The sequence below is a fragment of the Glycine max genome, chromosome 13 (assembly GCF_000004515.6).
Source record: "Glycine max cultivar Williams 82 chromosome 13, Glycine_max_v4.0, whole genome shotgun sequence".
In the NCBI taxonomy this organism is placed as follows: domain Eukaryota; kingdom Viridiplantae; phylum Streptophyta; class Magnoliopsida; order Fabales; family Fabaceae; genus Glycine; species Glycine max.
In genome coordinates this window covers 190,409-207,260 of record NC_038249.2, presented here as the reverse complement: position 1 = coordinate 207,260, position 16,852 = coordinate 190,409, and the positions used below count along the sequence as shown (strand labels likewise).

Below are 16,852 nucleotides of genomic sequence, written 5' to 3'. Positions count from 1 at the left end.
ATTTTGGTCCTATTTAAATTATGAAATTCCTAGGTATGTGCTATTCTTGTTTAGTGTGGATTTTGATCTGAAGCTTATTTGTGTAATTGACCTTGGTTTATATTTTTTATACTTCCTATTGTTGAAAATACTTTTGTCGCTTCGGTATTAAATTTGTAGGATTTTCTTAAAAAATAAAGGATTTGTAATATTAATTGAAATCATAGAGTTTGAAAAAAAAAAACAAATATATTTCTAACCCCAATAAAATATTTTTTTTATAAGATTTTGTCATTGTTATAATAATTATAAAACTGTAAATTTGTTTAAATTATATAATTGACACAATAGTATCAATTCTTGTTTATTTTAGATGTGGATGTGGGTGAATGATTTATTTAGTTGAAGAATTTGTATTTGATTTCTTTCATATATAAAATTTTCTTGAACTAGTGACAATTACATTTTGTGAATGAGACTAGTGTTTGATCCAATATATTTTGACCTAGATCTATGATATTTTATCTAAGACTAAAAATATTATAATTTTCTTATATAGTTTTTATATTGGAAAATATTTATTTTAGCCCTATTATTTAAATTTTTCTTTAATATAGGATTGTAATATCATTAGGAAATACCAACACATACTAAAACAATAAAAGAAAATTTTAGAAAAATCAAAATTGACAAAAAAAAAATATTAGGATTAAAATAAAAAAGAAGGTTTATTACAAGTATCAGAATCATAAAAGTCAGAACCATTGTTGGGAGTATATGAAAGCCTTGCATCTCAAAATTAAAATGAATTTCATATTGTTAAAAGATTCAACACTTGGATATAAAAATCTATTTAACCCATTACTATGTCATGTTATTTCCCTTATATTTTGGTTAGTAACTACTTTTATTTATTATGTCTCTTGTATTTTTAGAGTTAATTCAGTTTTTGGTTCTATTTTTTTTTCAAAAATTTTATTTTTTTGTCTCTAAATAATGTGTTTTTGGTCTTTTATTTTTCTAAATATGTATAATTTTAGTCTTTGTTATTAAGTAACAATGTTATTTGATAACATGATTGCTACATTGGTTGTCCAATAACTTGTTATGTCATCAAAGAGTCGAACAAGATTGTCGCATGTATTTTTTTTAAAGAAAATTGTACTTTTATTTTGTCGCGACAAATTAGTAGAACGTCGTATTATCGGTTAAGTAACATGACACAACATCACTTAATGGACCTTGACTTACAACAAATACTAAAATCAAACATAAAAAATTTATGGTAATAACGCAAATTAAAAGTTTAGGTAGCAATTTAAGATTAAATTACACTCGCACGTGTTTTTTTTAAAAAAAAATTGCACATGATATCTTTTACTTTCCTACAAAAAAACTATTAATTGTCTAGCTTATATTACACTCAGACCTCCTCTCTCCTAAACACTATTCAATAATTTAATAGAAAGTAAGCATGTGTTAGTCACATGACTTCTTATGAAAATTTATGTCTAAAATATTTTCACTTCCTTCCTCTTAACTTCATAAAAGATGTCATCATTTTCAACCTTAAAATATTATAACACTCTTCTTTCTTTTTCTTTTTCCTCTAAGTAGACTTGAATCTAACTTTTTGTTGAAGGTGAACCCACTTTGTTGATACGCATGTGTTAACACCCTTCCTTCTTTTTTTTTTAGTTCAATTTTTTGTGTGCGTGTTAGGTCATTTAGTTGTTGCATTTTTTCTTAGACGGGTTTCTAGCAATGTCTATTGATTGAATATGATTTTTTATTTTAAATTTTAGTGTTATGCCTGTTTTTAACTCCTTTGTTTAAAATATTTATTTTTTATGGTTAGGTGTTCGATATAATATCTCAATCAAAAGTTGCATCTTCTTCAATTGTTAGAAAGGATAATTTTGGTTTTACAATAAAAATTTTAAAATAATTTTGAGATGATTCAGGCAATCCTAAGGCATTCTTCGATGACCTCATGTGTCAATGTGCCTAGCGTGACTACCCCTAGGCTGAGATGACGCTCCACCCTCTCGGCGATCACATCGCAAGCCTCCTGTTAAATAGAAAACAAACAAATTAGTATTAAAAAATTGACGTAAATGGAATTTCATACATCTAACCATATAGTAACCCTTACCACTGCATGTCTGAGGGACCTGGCAGGCTCATCCGGAACCTGAGGGATATCTGGCTTTGGGACCTAAGGGACATGTCTGGGCTGCGTAGCAGGTGCATCTGGCGGAGGATCTGATGGCTGTGCCGCGGTCATGAATGGATGAGAAATGTGGAAGAACCAGTCGATGTAGTCAGGCGCACACTGACCTGGCCCAATGCACATCTCACCTGTTGGCGCAAGATGGTCGGAGTAATGCATCCACCAGTCGTCTATCTCATCAAATGACACCCATGAATCGATAGGTAGAGCAGGAATGCTTTGGACGTATCCAAAATGATGCATGAACCTCTTTGGTCGGTATCTGACAGCAACATGCCCCCAGCGGAGCTGACCGAAATAGCATGAAATCAAATGAAACTCCTAGACAAGTCAGTGCTCCGCATATGGCATCCAACAGACATCTGGAATCCTGAGATGATCCAGGTGCTGCCTGTACATCGTTGTAAATATCTTCTTCACAGTCTTCTTTGTGGCAATCCACGGACACGCACGTGGTGACACCTCGTCGTAGTCAGGATCAACATTGCACTCTGCAATAGACGGAAAGTGCTCGTATATCCAACACTACAGAGGTTACATGAAAATCATACAAATTTCAAATGGACATCTAAAATAAAATACCCTTATTAAAACATTTTTGTAATTAACTTATGAAAAACATGTTAATTACCTGTAACAACGTGATGTAACCAGCAACCTGTCGGCTGGTGCTGATGCTGGCATCATTAAGGTGATCATACATATGGACGAGGCCAATAGCTCCCCATGCATACCTCCTAGCCTGAGTGAGGTCACACAGGGCGTCTAAGAACACAACATGAACATCGGTTTCACTCTTATTAGCAAAAAGAGTGCAACCCAGAAGATGAAGACAATAAGCACGAGCTGCAGCTGTTCGATTAATTGTCTCTGAGCCTAACTTGCGTTCATGCTTAATGAACGAAGGGTTAATTGGTGTATGTGTTTCCTAATCACGTATTGACAACCCTAAGTTGATTTTCACTTAGTAAATTAAAATAGGGTTGGATTAAGTGGTTAAATGTTAGGGACAAGTTCTCCATAACCTAGGACAAGAGAGTGGCTTATGAATCAAAGGAAACAACTCATTTTTGATACTATTAATTTTGTATTCCAGTTTACTTGTTCTTTAAATCACAAAACAAACAACCCCCCCCCCCCCAATTGTTATTGTTACTGCAAGTATATTATGAACATTTGGTTTATCATTGCTCGTTGGGAAACGACATAGGATCACTTCCTAGTTACTGCATTTTAATGTTTATTTGATTCGAGTATGGCCTCGATCAGCTGGGGAGCACCATTAGAATCATCACCATCCTCTTTCCCCAGACCTCTGCCAATAACCCTATCTAAGGCACGAGCTAATCCTCTAGTTTTAACCATGATCTGCAAATGTCTACCACAAATTCCATCATTAAGCTACACAATTTCAAAGGGTATTTTGCATTTTCCCTTCTCAAGGAGAAATTTAGAAATTTTATGTGTGCCATATGTCACTAGGATAAATGTTTTAGGTTCGGAATAGACAATATATAATTACTGAGATTTGAAGTTCAATGCAACCTTTAAGGCAAATGTATAATTCTTTGTGTAACACTAATTATTTTATTTTATCAATTATTAAAAGTTAGCAACTAATTGATTTTCTTACACTTGCAGAATGCGTTCCAAATAACATATATCTTGTGGATATGGGTAATGAAGTTCATTACACTATCTTGACTCTTAGCTAAGGTGTTTTACTTGTCTATATTCCTGAATAATAAAAGAACAATTTTTTATTTGTAGTATTCTTTTGGGGTGAGAAATTGTTTTCGTACTGACTACAAGCTTGCAATAGTAAAAGTAGCTCTAGGGTAAGCCTTTCTTCTGAAATTCTCTTGCTTACCTAACAACACATTTCGTATTTTAAGTGGTGTCTTATGTTGTTAGTTGAGGTTATCTCTTTGTATTTGAAAACAATAGTAAATAGGGAGTTGTTAGTCGTAATCTACTACTAACTTTTGTATAGAAAAGTTTTACAAAATGTATATATTTTCCCCAATTTATGGTTCTTTTTTTAGGATTGTAAATATTTTCTTGTTTAGTTTAATCTTTGTTAAGTAAATGCTCTCCACATGAAATTAATGCAAATTTCACTTCATTTTCAGGCAAAAAGGAGAAAAATTGGAAGGTGCAGTAGCTGGTGTCTCGCTAAGCCTGGGACATGCGCTTAGCAAGTATCATCCGCTAAGCAAGGCATCAACTCGCTTAGCGAGGAAGAGGAATCTAGAAGGGAATCTGCCATGCAAGTACGCGCTCAGCACGTCATCAGCTCACCCAACGAGTCATCTATCCCTTCTGGCACTTAGCGCGCTTGACTCGTTAAGCCAAAGTTCACTTACTCGCGCTAAGCACGAAAATGGCGCTAAGCGCGCCTTTGAGGACAAAAAGCCCTTTTAAAAGCCTGGAGTGAAAGAAAAGAAAGAGCTTGGAGGATAGAGTATGAAGAACAGAGAACATAGGTGAAAAATAGAGCAAGGAAGCAAAAACCTTAGCTTTTGGGAGGATTTTAGGTTTAGGAGAGATTTCTAGGTTGCTAGAGGTGGAGGAGACATCCTCACCACTGTGTAATCAGTTATTTTCTCTGAAAGTCCACTTCTTGATTGTGAAAGGTGTTTCCTTGTGATGGAAGGTTAAACCCCTTTGTTGGGGAATTCTACTGAGAACTTGATGTAAATTCTTATCCTATCTATTTTAAGTTATTTTTATGTGCTTAATGTTTCTACCCATGCTTAATTTATGCATGCTTGTGGTTTGATCACCCATTTGTATGTAAGGTTAGGAGCTTTAGCATTGGAAAATGTATTGCATCCTTAGAACTGGATAGAACAAGCTAGGTTATCGTATGTCTGGACACAGAGTGCGGTAATTTAGTTTTATTATGCTGCAATCATAATGCAGTCCGTTTAGGCTAAGTTCGACGAGACATCCGAAAATGAGGTTTAAATAGGATTAGTCCATTCATGCGAGGAATTGTGGTTTGGAGTTTTTTCCCTCAGCATAGAACACATGAACATCTTTAAATAAAGAAAAACCCTTAATTACATCAAGTAACTCAGTAGGAGGACCCAATGCTTTTAATTGTCTGTTTTAACACCCACTTGCTCATATTTTCTGTAGTTATTAATTAGAATAAGAAACACCCTTGCTTTGATTCATGATTATTGTTTGTTCATACAAATGCCTGTTTATTGAATGACACTTCACCAAATGAAACAAGTTCCCTGAGTTCGATACTCAGTTTCTTACCGTTTTATTATTACTTGCACGACTCAGTACACTTGCCAGTTAGATTTGGCATCCATAATAACAAGTAGTACGGGGACGCGATCAGGAGTTTTATATACACATCCAACATTAGAATGATAAAATAATTGGATTAATTCTCGTGGGGTTTGCAGGATTTTGATGCTATGCCGCTACAGCTATATCACCCTTCCATTATATGCTCTTGTAACACAGGTATACCTTCGCATTTTTATTTCCTGGATTTTTGTTGAGACATTCTTGCAAGGTTTGATGATTTCAATTACTAATATATTGGTCTGGCATGAACTTAACCGAGACATATTAGCCTTAGCCTTTTTGGTCTTCCTTTCTCTGTGATTCTTCATTTGAGCCACCATTGGATCTAAAGGTAGTTCAGGAACATCATAGTTTTCTTCTACTGCCTCCCAAAGATCCAAAGCTTCAAGATGAGTGGTCATCCTTGCAGCCCATAATTCGTACTCCTCACCATCAAAAATTGGTGGTGAACCTGTTGTGTATGATGTTTCTCCCTCCATTACGATTTCTCTCAACTCACAGATCCCTTAAAGATAAGAGCTCTAGATACCAATTTGTTGTTTTTTGTTAATAACAGTAGGCAGAAATATTAAACAATGAAAGGGAGCGTAAAGAAAGAAATTGAGACTACAAAGACTTGTTTTATTCTGATATGAAGCAACGTATTTAAAAACATGGAAAAGAAAGTAATTGCTAACAAAAAAATAACATCACTAACAGAAAGATAACACCACTAACAGATCATGCCTAGAGAATAGGATCAAAACTGCTTTATCCTATCAGTCAACATGACTTTTATTTTTCCTAAAAAATAGCATAAAAATCTTATCTACTATAGTTTGTTAGACAGTTCCAACAGTCACATCTTAACACATCATTTCCTCAAACTACACAAAGATGTAACTCGACTTTCTCTACCATTCATTTTGATATTTGGGGACCAAATCGTGTCACATCTTTTGATTTTAGATATTTTGTAACCTTTATTGGTGAATTCTTCAGATGTACTTGGGTTTATTTAATGAAAGATAGATCTAAACTTTTGCCTATATTCATGTCTTTCTTTAATGAGATTGAGAATCAATTTGGGAAAAGTATTCAGATCTTCAGAAGTGATAATGCTAAAGAGTATTTCTCTCATGATCTGTCCTCCTTTCTATCCTCAAAAGATATTTTACATCAGTCCACATGTCCTCATACACCACAACAAAATGGCATAACAGAGAGGAAGAATCGTCATCTCCTTGAAATTGCACGCTCCCTAATGTTAAATTCCAATGTTCCTACACACCATTGGGGAGATGCAGTTGTTACTACTTGTTTCTTGATAAACATGATGACTTCTTCCTCTCTTGAAAACCAAATCCCTCACTCAATTATTTTTCCTCGTGATCCATTGTTTCATGTCTCTCCTAGAGTGTTTGGTTGTACTTGTTTTGTCCATGATCTCTCTCCTGGTTTAGACAAATTCTCTGCTAGGGCCATTAAATGTGTCTTCTTGGGTTATTCTCGTCTTCAAAAGGTTTACAAGTGTTATTCACCAACTACAAGACGATATTATATGTCTGCTGATGTAACTTTTTTTTTGAGGACACACCTTTCTTCTCGCCCTCGATGGATTACCCTACTTCCCTCCAACAAGTTCTTCCAGTTCCATCTCCTTGTCCACTAGGTAATTCCAACCAAAATTCTCGTGGAATCCCATCTCCTCCTCCAAGTCCAACTGAAGTTGTCTCTCCACCTCTCATTACATATCAATGCAAGACACAACAAGTTGGTTTTACAGTGCCCGAATCTTCTCCTCGTGATTCCCATTCTCCTCCAACAAATCCTTAAACCATGGATCCTTCCTCTTCCACTTCTTCTCATCACTCTGATTCAGATTGGCCCATTGCCATCAGGAAAGAACTCGATCTACTCGTAATCCTCATCCTATTTATAATTTTTTGAGTTGTCATCGTTTGTCTCTTTCATATTTTTTTTTCTCATTGTCTTCTCTTACTATTCCTACCAATATTCATGAGACACTTGATCATCCTGGATGGCGATAGGCCATGATTGATGAAATGCATACTATTAAAAATAATGGTACTTGGGAACTTGTTTCCCTTCCTCCTGGTAAGAAAACTGTTGGATGTAGATGGGTCTATACTATTAAGGTCTGGCCCAATGGTGAGGTTCATCGCCAAAACCAATGTCACTTCCACCATCACCGTCACTATGATCACCATTGGTATCTTTGTCGTCGTCACTCTTGCTAACATCACCACGATCATCATTATCACACAAAAACACTCTTAAAATAATTTTCATACAATATAAAAGTTTCAAAATGAGTTTATTTAAAATTAATCATTTTAATTAGTTGTTATTTTTAAAAATTTTGATACTCAAAACTGAAAATCATCCCAAACATGTGATAAGTTTTCGTTGTTGAGTTAAGTTAATAGGTTTAATTGTAAATATTACCACCAAACTGTTATTTTGTAAATTTTACCACCAAAGTTTTATTTTTACACATTTTACCACCTAACTTTCATAATTTAATGGAATTTACCACTTAAGTTTTTTTCCCATAAATTTTACCATCCAACTTTTAACATTACATAAATTATACCATTAAAATTTCCAATTTTTGTTAATTTTAACATCACTTCGGTAACAAAATAATGTAAAAAGTTACTTTCTAAATTTTTATATAATGATTGTTGTTATAATTGATGTAAAAAACTGATTTTCTATGTTGGTTGTGATTATAATTGATGTAAAAAGTCGATTTTCTACATCATTTATAATTACATCAATTACAACTAATATCAAAAAGTGATCAAATGCACAAAAAATAAAAATTTGAATGATAAATTTACAAAAATACAATTTCAGAAATAAAATTTATAAAATAATAAAAATTAAGTAATAAAATTTACCATTATGTCAAGTTAATACTTGTTTCCGCTCTGCACTTGGAAATACATACACAAACAAAACTTGTTTTCATTGGCAATTATTTTAAAATTAATTAATTTGTATTCTTGATTAAGTTAATACTTTTTTTATATAGTATGCCGTGCACACAATGTATTAGACATCATAGATAAGTCAGCTATTTTTTTAGCGTATTTTTTAATATAACATTAGTACAAACTAGTTTATATTAAGAGTAATAATTAATCTTTGTAGGAAATGGTAAGTGCATATAAAATAAATATTATTCTCCTGATACGATTTATTTAAACCTAAAAATTAATTAAAATTCAACTTCCAAATCACTTCATTAAAAATTACAAACTGCTTCCACTTATGTCTTATAAGAACGGTTATTGATTTATTCCTCAAAGTATAAGTTTAACTAGCTGGATATATGTCCATCACGGAACTAAAGAAGCAAGAATATATCTGTTTTTCTCTAGGGGTTAAGACTAATTTCCTCTTTTCCAATTATTGAAAGTTTCGTTTTCTTCAACTGCCCAGCAACATTTTCAGCTTCGGCCTCTGCCCGCACAGTCCTATCAGCTTGACTTCCTGCAAACTTCTTCCTATAGAACTCCACTTCTTCATCTTTCTGGTTAACAATTTTAAACACATCAATGACAATAAAGTAAAAGCACAACTTGAATCTCTTTACTAATTTTCAGAAAGCAAACCACTTACAAGTTCCCTGAACAATGGCTCGGGTGTTCCAATTTTATGACCAGCACTTATGATATCCCAGGGTCTTTTTACCCTATCAATATCTCCTTTGTCTTGACAAAGTGAGACATGTGTCACCGCAGGCAAATTTAGCTGCTTAAATACCTTCAATGCCAGAAAACAGACAAGTACTGAGAATATATGTCTTGAAATAAGTAACCAATATTAAAACATATTGTCATAAGTGCAATATAGATACCCAGGGAAGTTATCTTACTTCACGAGTGAAAGATGGGATAAAAGGTTCTAACAAACAAGCAAGAAGATACACAATCCCAACTGCAGTTTTCATGACAAGGGAGCAAAGAGGTCTATTTTCCTTGTAAAGGCGCCAGAATTCAGCTTCCTATAAATTTAGTTGGGAAAAAATTCAGAACTTAGGCAGCCATTTAACATGTATATAGTATAAAATAATGAATTGTGTTGTGGGGGGTGGGGGGATGCAATATAACAACTCCAAAGTTACCTGCAGATATGCATTTCCTTCGCTGGATATGCTCATTGCAGTTTTCAATCCTTGCTTAAGTTTAACCTTAACAAATTGCAAAAAGAAATGTCATCAAACTGTCTAGTAATTACAATGCCATATTGTTTCAAAAGGGGGATAGGCTACCTTCTCCATTGCTTCTATGTATTGGTCTATATATGCCACAACTTTATCAGCAAATATTTTGGTCTGAATATGGGATTCGCCACTTACATCATCAGGAATAGAGGGAATAACAGAATCATATCCTCGACCTTTACAAGACAAAGTAATGTGTGCATTAAACAAGAAGAAGCAACAAATGAAATAACTTTAATAATAACAGAATAACGAAGAAATAACTTTGAGTTTAATTCAAATATAAGTAAGGGTATTATTAGTAGTAGTTGGTTAGAGTGTTAGTTTTATACTGGTTTCTGTTTTCTGCTGTAGCAGTTTTTGATAAAAGCACTATATAAAAGGTGCATATGTGTAAGTGCTTGATAAGAAAATGCACACAAGCTTCATTGAAACATATTCTCTGTTCATATCTGTGCGTGAGTGCACAAAGGTTTATTCTCCAACATAATAGATCTTTAGACTTTCCAAAAGTTTCAAAAACAACTATTAATCAATATAGTCCCAAGATATAGTCATAGCGGTAATTAATGTAATCTCTAAAAATTTGTAACAGCTAATCAGTCAACACTTGAAGAAAAAATGACAAGAGTTCAACCAACCTGCAGGCTTGGCAATAAAGCTCAAAACCCGGTGAATGAAGTTGCCCAAATTATTCAGCAACTCACAGTTTAATTTAGCTTGCAAGTCAGGCCATGTAAATAATGTATCTGATACCTACAACGCATAATCACATTCAAAGATTTAATAAATGGGGAGAGAATAGAACATCCATTAATGTTTCACAAGAGACAAGAAAGGTAAAACAAAATTGATAAAGTATGTTTAAAATAGAATTACCTCGGGCCTATTTGTGAGTAAGTAATATCTCCATACTTCAACTGGAATGCTAGTATCTTTCACATCATTACCAAATACCCCGATACCTTTGCTCTTAGAAAACTTCCCTAAAAGTAAATTTTCAGTAAAATTGAGTTACTTCATAATGTTCAAATGTGAATCATTATCTATAGAAAGTAAGCTATCTGGCAATATGCATCATTGGACCCATTTTGGATAACTTCTAACTATGGGATCTTTTCAATTGAGATAAATATTTGATTCCTAACAAGTTCAATACATAAGTTAATTTTAACTAATGCAAATAAAATTTGTTTATTTTACCTCTTTGATTCATTTCATTCCCATATCTATATACGTGTTTTTTTAGAAGCATAATAAAACTAGCTCTCATTGACAATCTAATGCAAAATAGATAAGTAACCTGCTTCATAATTCAAGTATTCAGTAACGCTAATAGTCTTCATTAAAGTCCAATTTTCACCGGTTGCAAGTAGAGTAGATGGAAACATCACCTGAAGGATAAATTCCATTGGGTTACAAAGAAATTTTAACAGATGAAACTTTTAGCATGACCGAAGAATCACAAATCAGTGAGGGAAAATGATAGAAAACAAAATACTGACTTACATTATCTCAATGAACATAAAAGCATATAATAGCATATACATCCACAAATTGTATAAAAACAACAACTTACTGTATGGAATGGCACATTGTCCTTGCCCATAAATTGATACAACTCCACATTCTCTGGATTTTTCCACCATTTCTCCCAATCACGTGTGTAGCACGAAGTAATTGAGACATATCCAATAGGAGCATCAAACCAAACATAGAAAACCTTCCAATGTTTAACACAAATTATAAAATTAATAAATAAAAATAACTAAAATTTTGAAAAATTCAATAGAAAAACTGACCTTGTCGCTGTATTTTTCATGTGGAACAGAAACCCCCCACTTTAGATCCCTTGTAATACAACGGGACCTTAATCCTTCTCTAAGCCACGAATTTGTTGTTTGGATAGCATTCTGACTCCATCCACCGACCACGGACATCTCACTGATGTATTTTTCCAATCTATCTTTCAATAAGGGGAGTTCAAGAAACAAGTGGTCTGTATCGCGAATACGAGGAGGTTTCTCACAAACCTATTACAGAAGTAAAAAAATATTACTTAAGAATTTCTCAACTTTCATGTACTTCAACAACTATAAAACTGTACTAGTACATTAATTAATCAATTAGCAAAACCTAGAGTTAAAATTTACAAGAAAGGGGGGAGGGGAGGTTAATACCTTGCATCTGGGATTTTTCAATTCTGTCGGATTTAGAAGCTTTCCACATTTCTCACATTGGTCTCCTCGAGCAGAATCATATTTGCACCCCTGAGTCGGGCAGGTACCCTCCACAAGCCTATCAGCTAAGAATCTTTCACAACTGTCGCAGTAAAGCTGAAATACGATAGGAATTTAATTAAAGCAAAGTATAATAATCGCATCCTTGAAATTAAATCGGGAGACTCCCCTTCAACTTTCAACCACATAGGAAAGAACAACAAAAACATCTATACTCCATTGCTTAAGGCTCTTCACTTTTGCGGAGGTAAGGAAGAGGTTATTGTCTGCAGTCTTCTCCTTGCATGTATAAATAGATAGTTCCAAATTTGAACTTATGATCAAACGATCACCAATGCACAACTTTACGGTTATGCCAGGGCTAGCACTCATCTAGGAAAGAACAATGATGTCAACAAAAAACAATTAAATACAGACACTACCTGCTGTATTGTGTTCTCGGAGAGCCACTTGTCATATATACTTTTAAAAATTGCATGACAAACTTCAGTTTGCTGAGGGCATGACGTCCGCCCAAATTCATCAAAACTTATATTGAACCAATTGTAGACCTCCTTGTGAATAGCATGGTATCTACAAATACACAGAGAATTAAGAGTATTATATTATTCTACTCAAGGAACGAGTGAGTGTAAGGAAAATATAAAGCCATAGACTCGCAAGTTTAGTCCACCACATCATGAAATATAGACTTGCAAAATACAAAATGCATATCATAATAAAAAAATCTTTGCCATCGTAAATTTTACAAAAGATGAATATTTAAACATCTATTTTCTCGTGGCCAAACCAAAACACAGTTTTATCACTGTGTCAGACTCCTCCGATAACATACTTGTCACAAGTTTTACAAAAAAGAATATTAAAATATTAAAATTTAGAACACACATACTTGTCACAAATTTCTTTGGGGGAGCAATTTTCTTCCATGGCTTTAGTTTCTGTGGCTGTTCCATACTCATCAGTGCCACAAATGTAAATAGCATTGTAACCCCGAAGTCGACAGTACCGAGCAAACACATCAGCACTTAACACACCTAATCATAATCAATCCAATACATGCATTACTCTCTATATGATGATGAGTGGTGAATTTCAATAAGAGACAAACACCATAAAATTCAATAATGTTGAGAGAGAGGGACATACATCCGATGATATTGCCGAGGTGAGGAACATTATTAACGTAAGGCAAGGCACTTGTGATAAGGATGTTACGCTTTCCTTCCATGGGAAGCTTCGATCCTTTCACATTCTCCGCCATTTGGAAACTCACCTGATCGCAGATTAAGCACGCTAATTGAATATGCTTAGCTGATAAGAAAAGGGCAATTACGTTGAAGACGAAGAATAATAAGGGAACTGAATGCGTGGTTCTGCTGACGGAAATGTATCGGTGTATTCAGTTGTTATGCGTGTATATTTAGTTTTTTAACGTTTAGGTTTTAGAATAATATCAAATGGGAATCTCCTTATCGATATGTTCTTCTAAAATATAAAATCCCATTAGATGTTTTTCTAAAATATAATATTTTGCATTAAATTAGGAATCTCCTAATCGATCCATTATAGTTATTGCCAAAACTCCATCGTAGATGGCAATATCTTAAAACTTTAATATAGGTAAAAAATGATATAAATTTTTAATTTTATATCTCTAAAATATTCTTTAAATGACAAAGATTTGTAACAAAAGCCTTTTTTCATCAACATTATTTTAATTTCGTATCTTTAAAATATTCTTCAAATGATAAAGATTTGTAACAAAAGCCTTATTTCATCAACATTTTTTAATTTTAAATATTTTTCATGGATTAATTAAGTTCTTATTCATATATGTATCTTTGTTTCATATTTTGGCATCTCAATTTTTTTTAACATGTATTAACATATAACACTCATATAGGCTTAAATACCAATCTAATATGTTTAGTGAGAAAAATCTAACACTAAAATAGACTAAAAAAACATCAAAATCAAAATAGAAAAGGCAGTTAAATATAATAACTAAAAACTTATTTTTTTTAATTTATATAAAAGCAAGTGAGGATTTAATTTCTTACAAAACCACACACACACGTATAACAACCTAAATACACGGTTACATTTTCCTAAACCCCAAACTTCAAACCCTAAATCCTAAACTACAAAACCAAAAACCATATAACACCAACCCTACACACTACACCCCAACCCCAAAACCCCTAAATTGATAAACCCCAAATCCTTAAACTCAAAACCCTAATCCATATATACTAAGCCCTACAACCCCAACCCTACACAATACACCCGAACCCTAAAACCCCTAAATTGATAAACCTCAAACCATTAAACCCTAAACCATAAATCCTAATTCATATATCCTAAGCCCTACAACCCCAACCCTACACACTACACCCCAAGACCAAAACTCCTAAATTGATAAACCTCGAATCCTTACACCAAAAATTCTAAGCAGTTACATCTCTAGTATTTATACTAGAGTTAGACAATTTTTGCAACTAGCATTAGTAACTATGAACTTACTTACGCTAGTTGAGTGAACTAACAAAGTTAACTATCATAATTAAAAAACATAAAATGAGTAATTATACTCTTCTACTCTAATAGGCAATAAAGGGGAGTTTCATATTTTACTTTGAATTGTAGTTAATAATGCACATGTTCTTTTTACAGAAGTAAAAGAATATCGATGTGAGCAATAAAATAAAAATGTGAAAAATTACAAGAAACTACAAAGTAATCTCTGAGAAAATCTATGTAAGCTTTATATTTATATATTGGATTCTAAATCCTAAATCCTAAACTCTACATGCTACTACATCTTGCACCCTAAATCTTAAACTCGGGATCCCAGATCCTCAATCCTTGACCCTAGATCCTAAACCTTTAACCTCCTAGACCCAACCCCAAACACCAAAATTTAACCTCCAAACCCCAACTCATACCCTAAAACCCCCAAAAAATATAAAAAATTCTTAAAATAAAAAAATAAAATATGGATTAAAACCATAAAAAAAACAACAAAAATAATTAATAATCACTAAAAGAAATGTTGAATTTTTTGCAAAAAAACACTTGAAATCAACCAAACACTAAAAAAACTCTAAAAATAAAAAACAATGGAAATACTCAAACATCGATAAAAAAATTGCTCAAAAAATATAAAAAAATTACAAAAATCAATAAAAACTACTAAATACCATTAAAAATAGTGAAATCACTAACAAATATACAAATGAAATGCTTAAAACAATCAAAATCAACAATAAACTACAAAAAATCACTAAACATCAACAAAAACTTTCTAAAAATAGTTGAAACATAAAAAATAGCTAAATCACTAAAAAAAATTAAAAATTACTAAAACACACTCAAAATTATCCAAAAACTACAACAAAAAATCACTGAAAATCATCAAAAACCTTCTAAAACACACTGAATATCATCACAAAAAAACAGCAAAAACACTTATAAATCACTAAACACATAAAAATAGTTAAAAGATACTCAAAATTAGCCAAAAGGTTCAAAATAATAGTAAATAAACAAAAATGTTAAATATAACGCATGATAAAAAAAAGCAAAAACAATTAAAAATCAATCAAAACCATCAAAATATCACTGAAAAACATTGGAAATCAACAATAAAATACAAAAAAATTGAAAATCACAAAAACTTGTTAAATATCTCTCGAAACCATAAAAACACTGAAAAACATAAAAATTTGCTAAAAATCACTAGAAAAAAGCCAAAATTAGTAAGAAAAAACACTTAAATTCAGCAAAAAAAAACAATAAAAAATGGTAAAAATCGACAAAAACTAATAAATATCCCTAGATTTTATTATAATTATAATTTATTAAATACACTATGATTTGATTATTTTTTTTAATGATTTTGAAAGTATAAAAGCTCATAAGTTATAAATTTAAATATTTTTTAATATAAATCGAATCATGCATATCAATTACTAAGTCATAGTCATTGATCTTAACTCAGTGACTTAGTACTCCGACCAAATTGACGATTGATTCAAGTTTGAAAATATTGAGACAAAAATAATTATCATTCTTTACTAAAAGGTAAAAAAAACTTGAATTTTGTTGAATTAATCCATCTAGTGAAAACATTGATTTTAATTGTTTTACTAGTTCCACTCATTTTTTATTGGTTCTTTTGGAGGGTCATCCAATTTAACTGGTTGATCTGATTCAATTTTGAAAATCATTATTTAACTATATGAATCTAGTTTTAATTTTATTTTTATTTAACTTATATGATCTTAATTTATTATTTAATTTATATCATAGTCAATACTTGTTATCTCTTAACCATTAAAAGCTTTTAGATGGATCAAATCTATCAAATTTATAAATATTAAAAATTAAATGTCTCTATTTTAAAGTAATGAGACTAAAGTATAGATTTAGGATTTAGGATTTAAAAAAAAGAAGAAGTTAAGGGGGTGTTTGATTTGATTGTTTTCTGTTTTTATTTTTACCAAAAATATAAAATGGTGATGAAAATGTGTTTGATTTTTCAGTGAAAATGAAAACAGAAAACAATCAGAAAATAAAAACAATGAAATCTCATTTTCAGTATTTTCAGTTGAAAACAGGAACTCATGGGTGAAATGAAAACGAGGTGACAATAAATGTAATTTAAAATAAATCTAAAAATAAAAAATACAAAAAATCAATATATTTTAAATTTTTAGTGTTTTTATATCATGAGAACAGAAAACAATAAGTCAAACCAGCAAATATGTTTTCAGAATTCATTGACCATTAAAAACAATTCTCATAAAAGAAAATAAAAAATAAAAATACAAA

At 32.0% G+C, this 16,852-nt stretch overlaps 1 protein-coding gene across 1 annotated transcript; it reads right to left on the bottom strand.

Annotated features, from left to right (window-relative positions):
* Positions 1–8,826: 8,826 nt before the first annotated feature.
* LOC100803506 (methionine--tRNA ligase, cytoplasmic) lies at positions 8,827–13,485 on the bottom strand. Its single transcript, XM_006593765.4, has 14 exons — positions 13,166–13,485; positions 12,909–13,053; positions 12,439–12,589; positions 11,957–12,112; positions 11,579–11,809; positions 11,356–11,499; positions 11,080–11,170; positions 10,656–10,762; positions 10,418–10,532; positions 9,825–9,952; positions 9,678–9,743; positions 9,429–9,557; positions 9,173–9,316; positions 8,827–9,083 (listed from the first exon to the last, which is right to left on the bottom strand). Exons 1-14 carry the CDS (start codon positions 13,278–13,280, stop codon positions 8,928–8,930), a joined length of 1,878 nt encoding a protein of 625 aa, XP_006593828.1. The 5' UTR covers positions 13,281–13,485; the 3' UTR covers positions 8,827–8,927.
* Between the last annotated feature and the right edge of the window lie 3,367 nt (positions 13,486–16,852).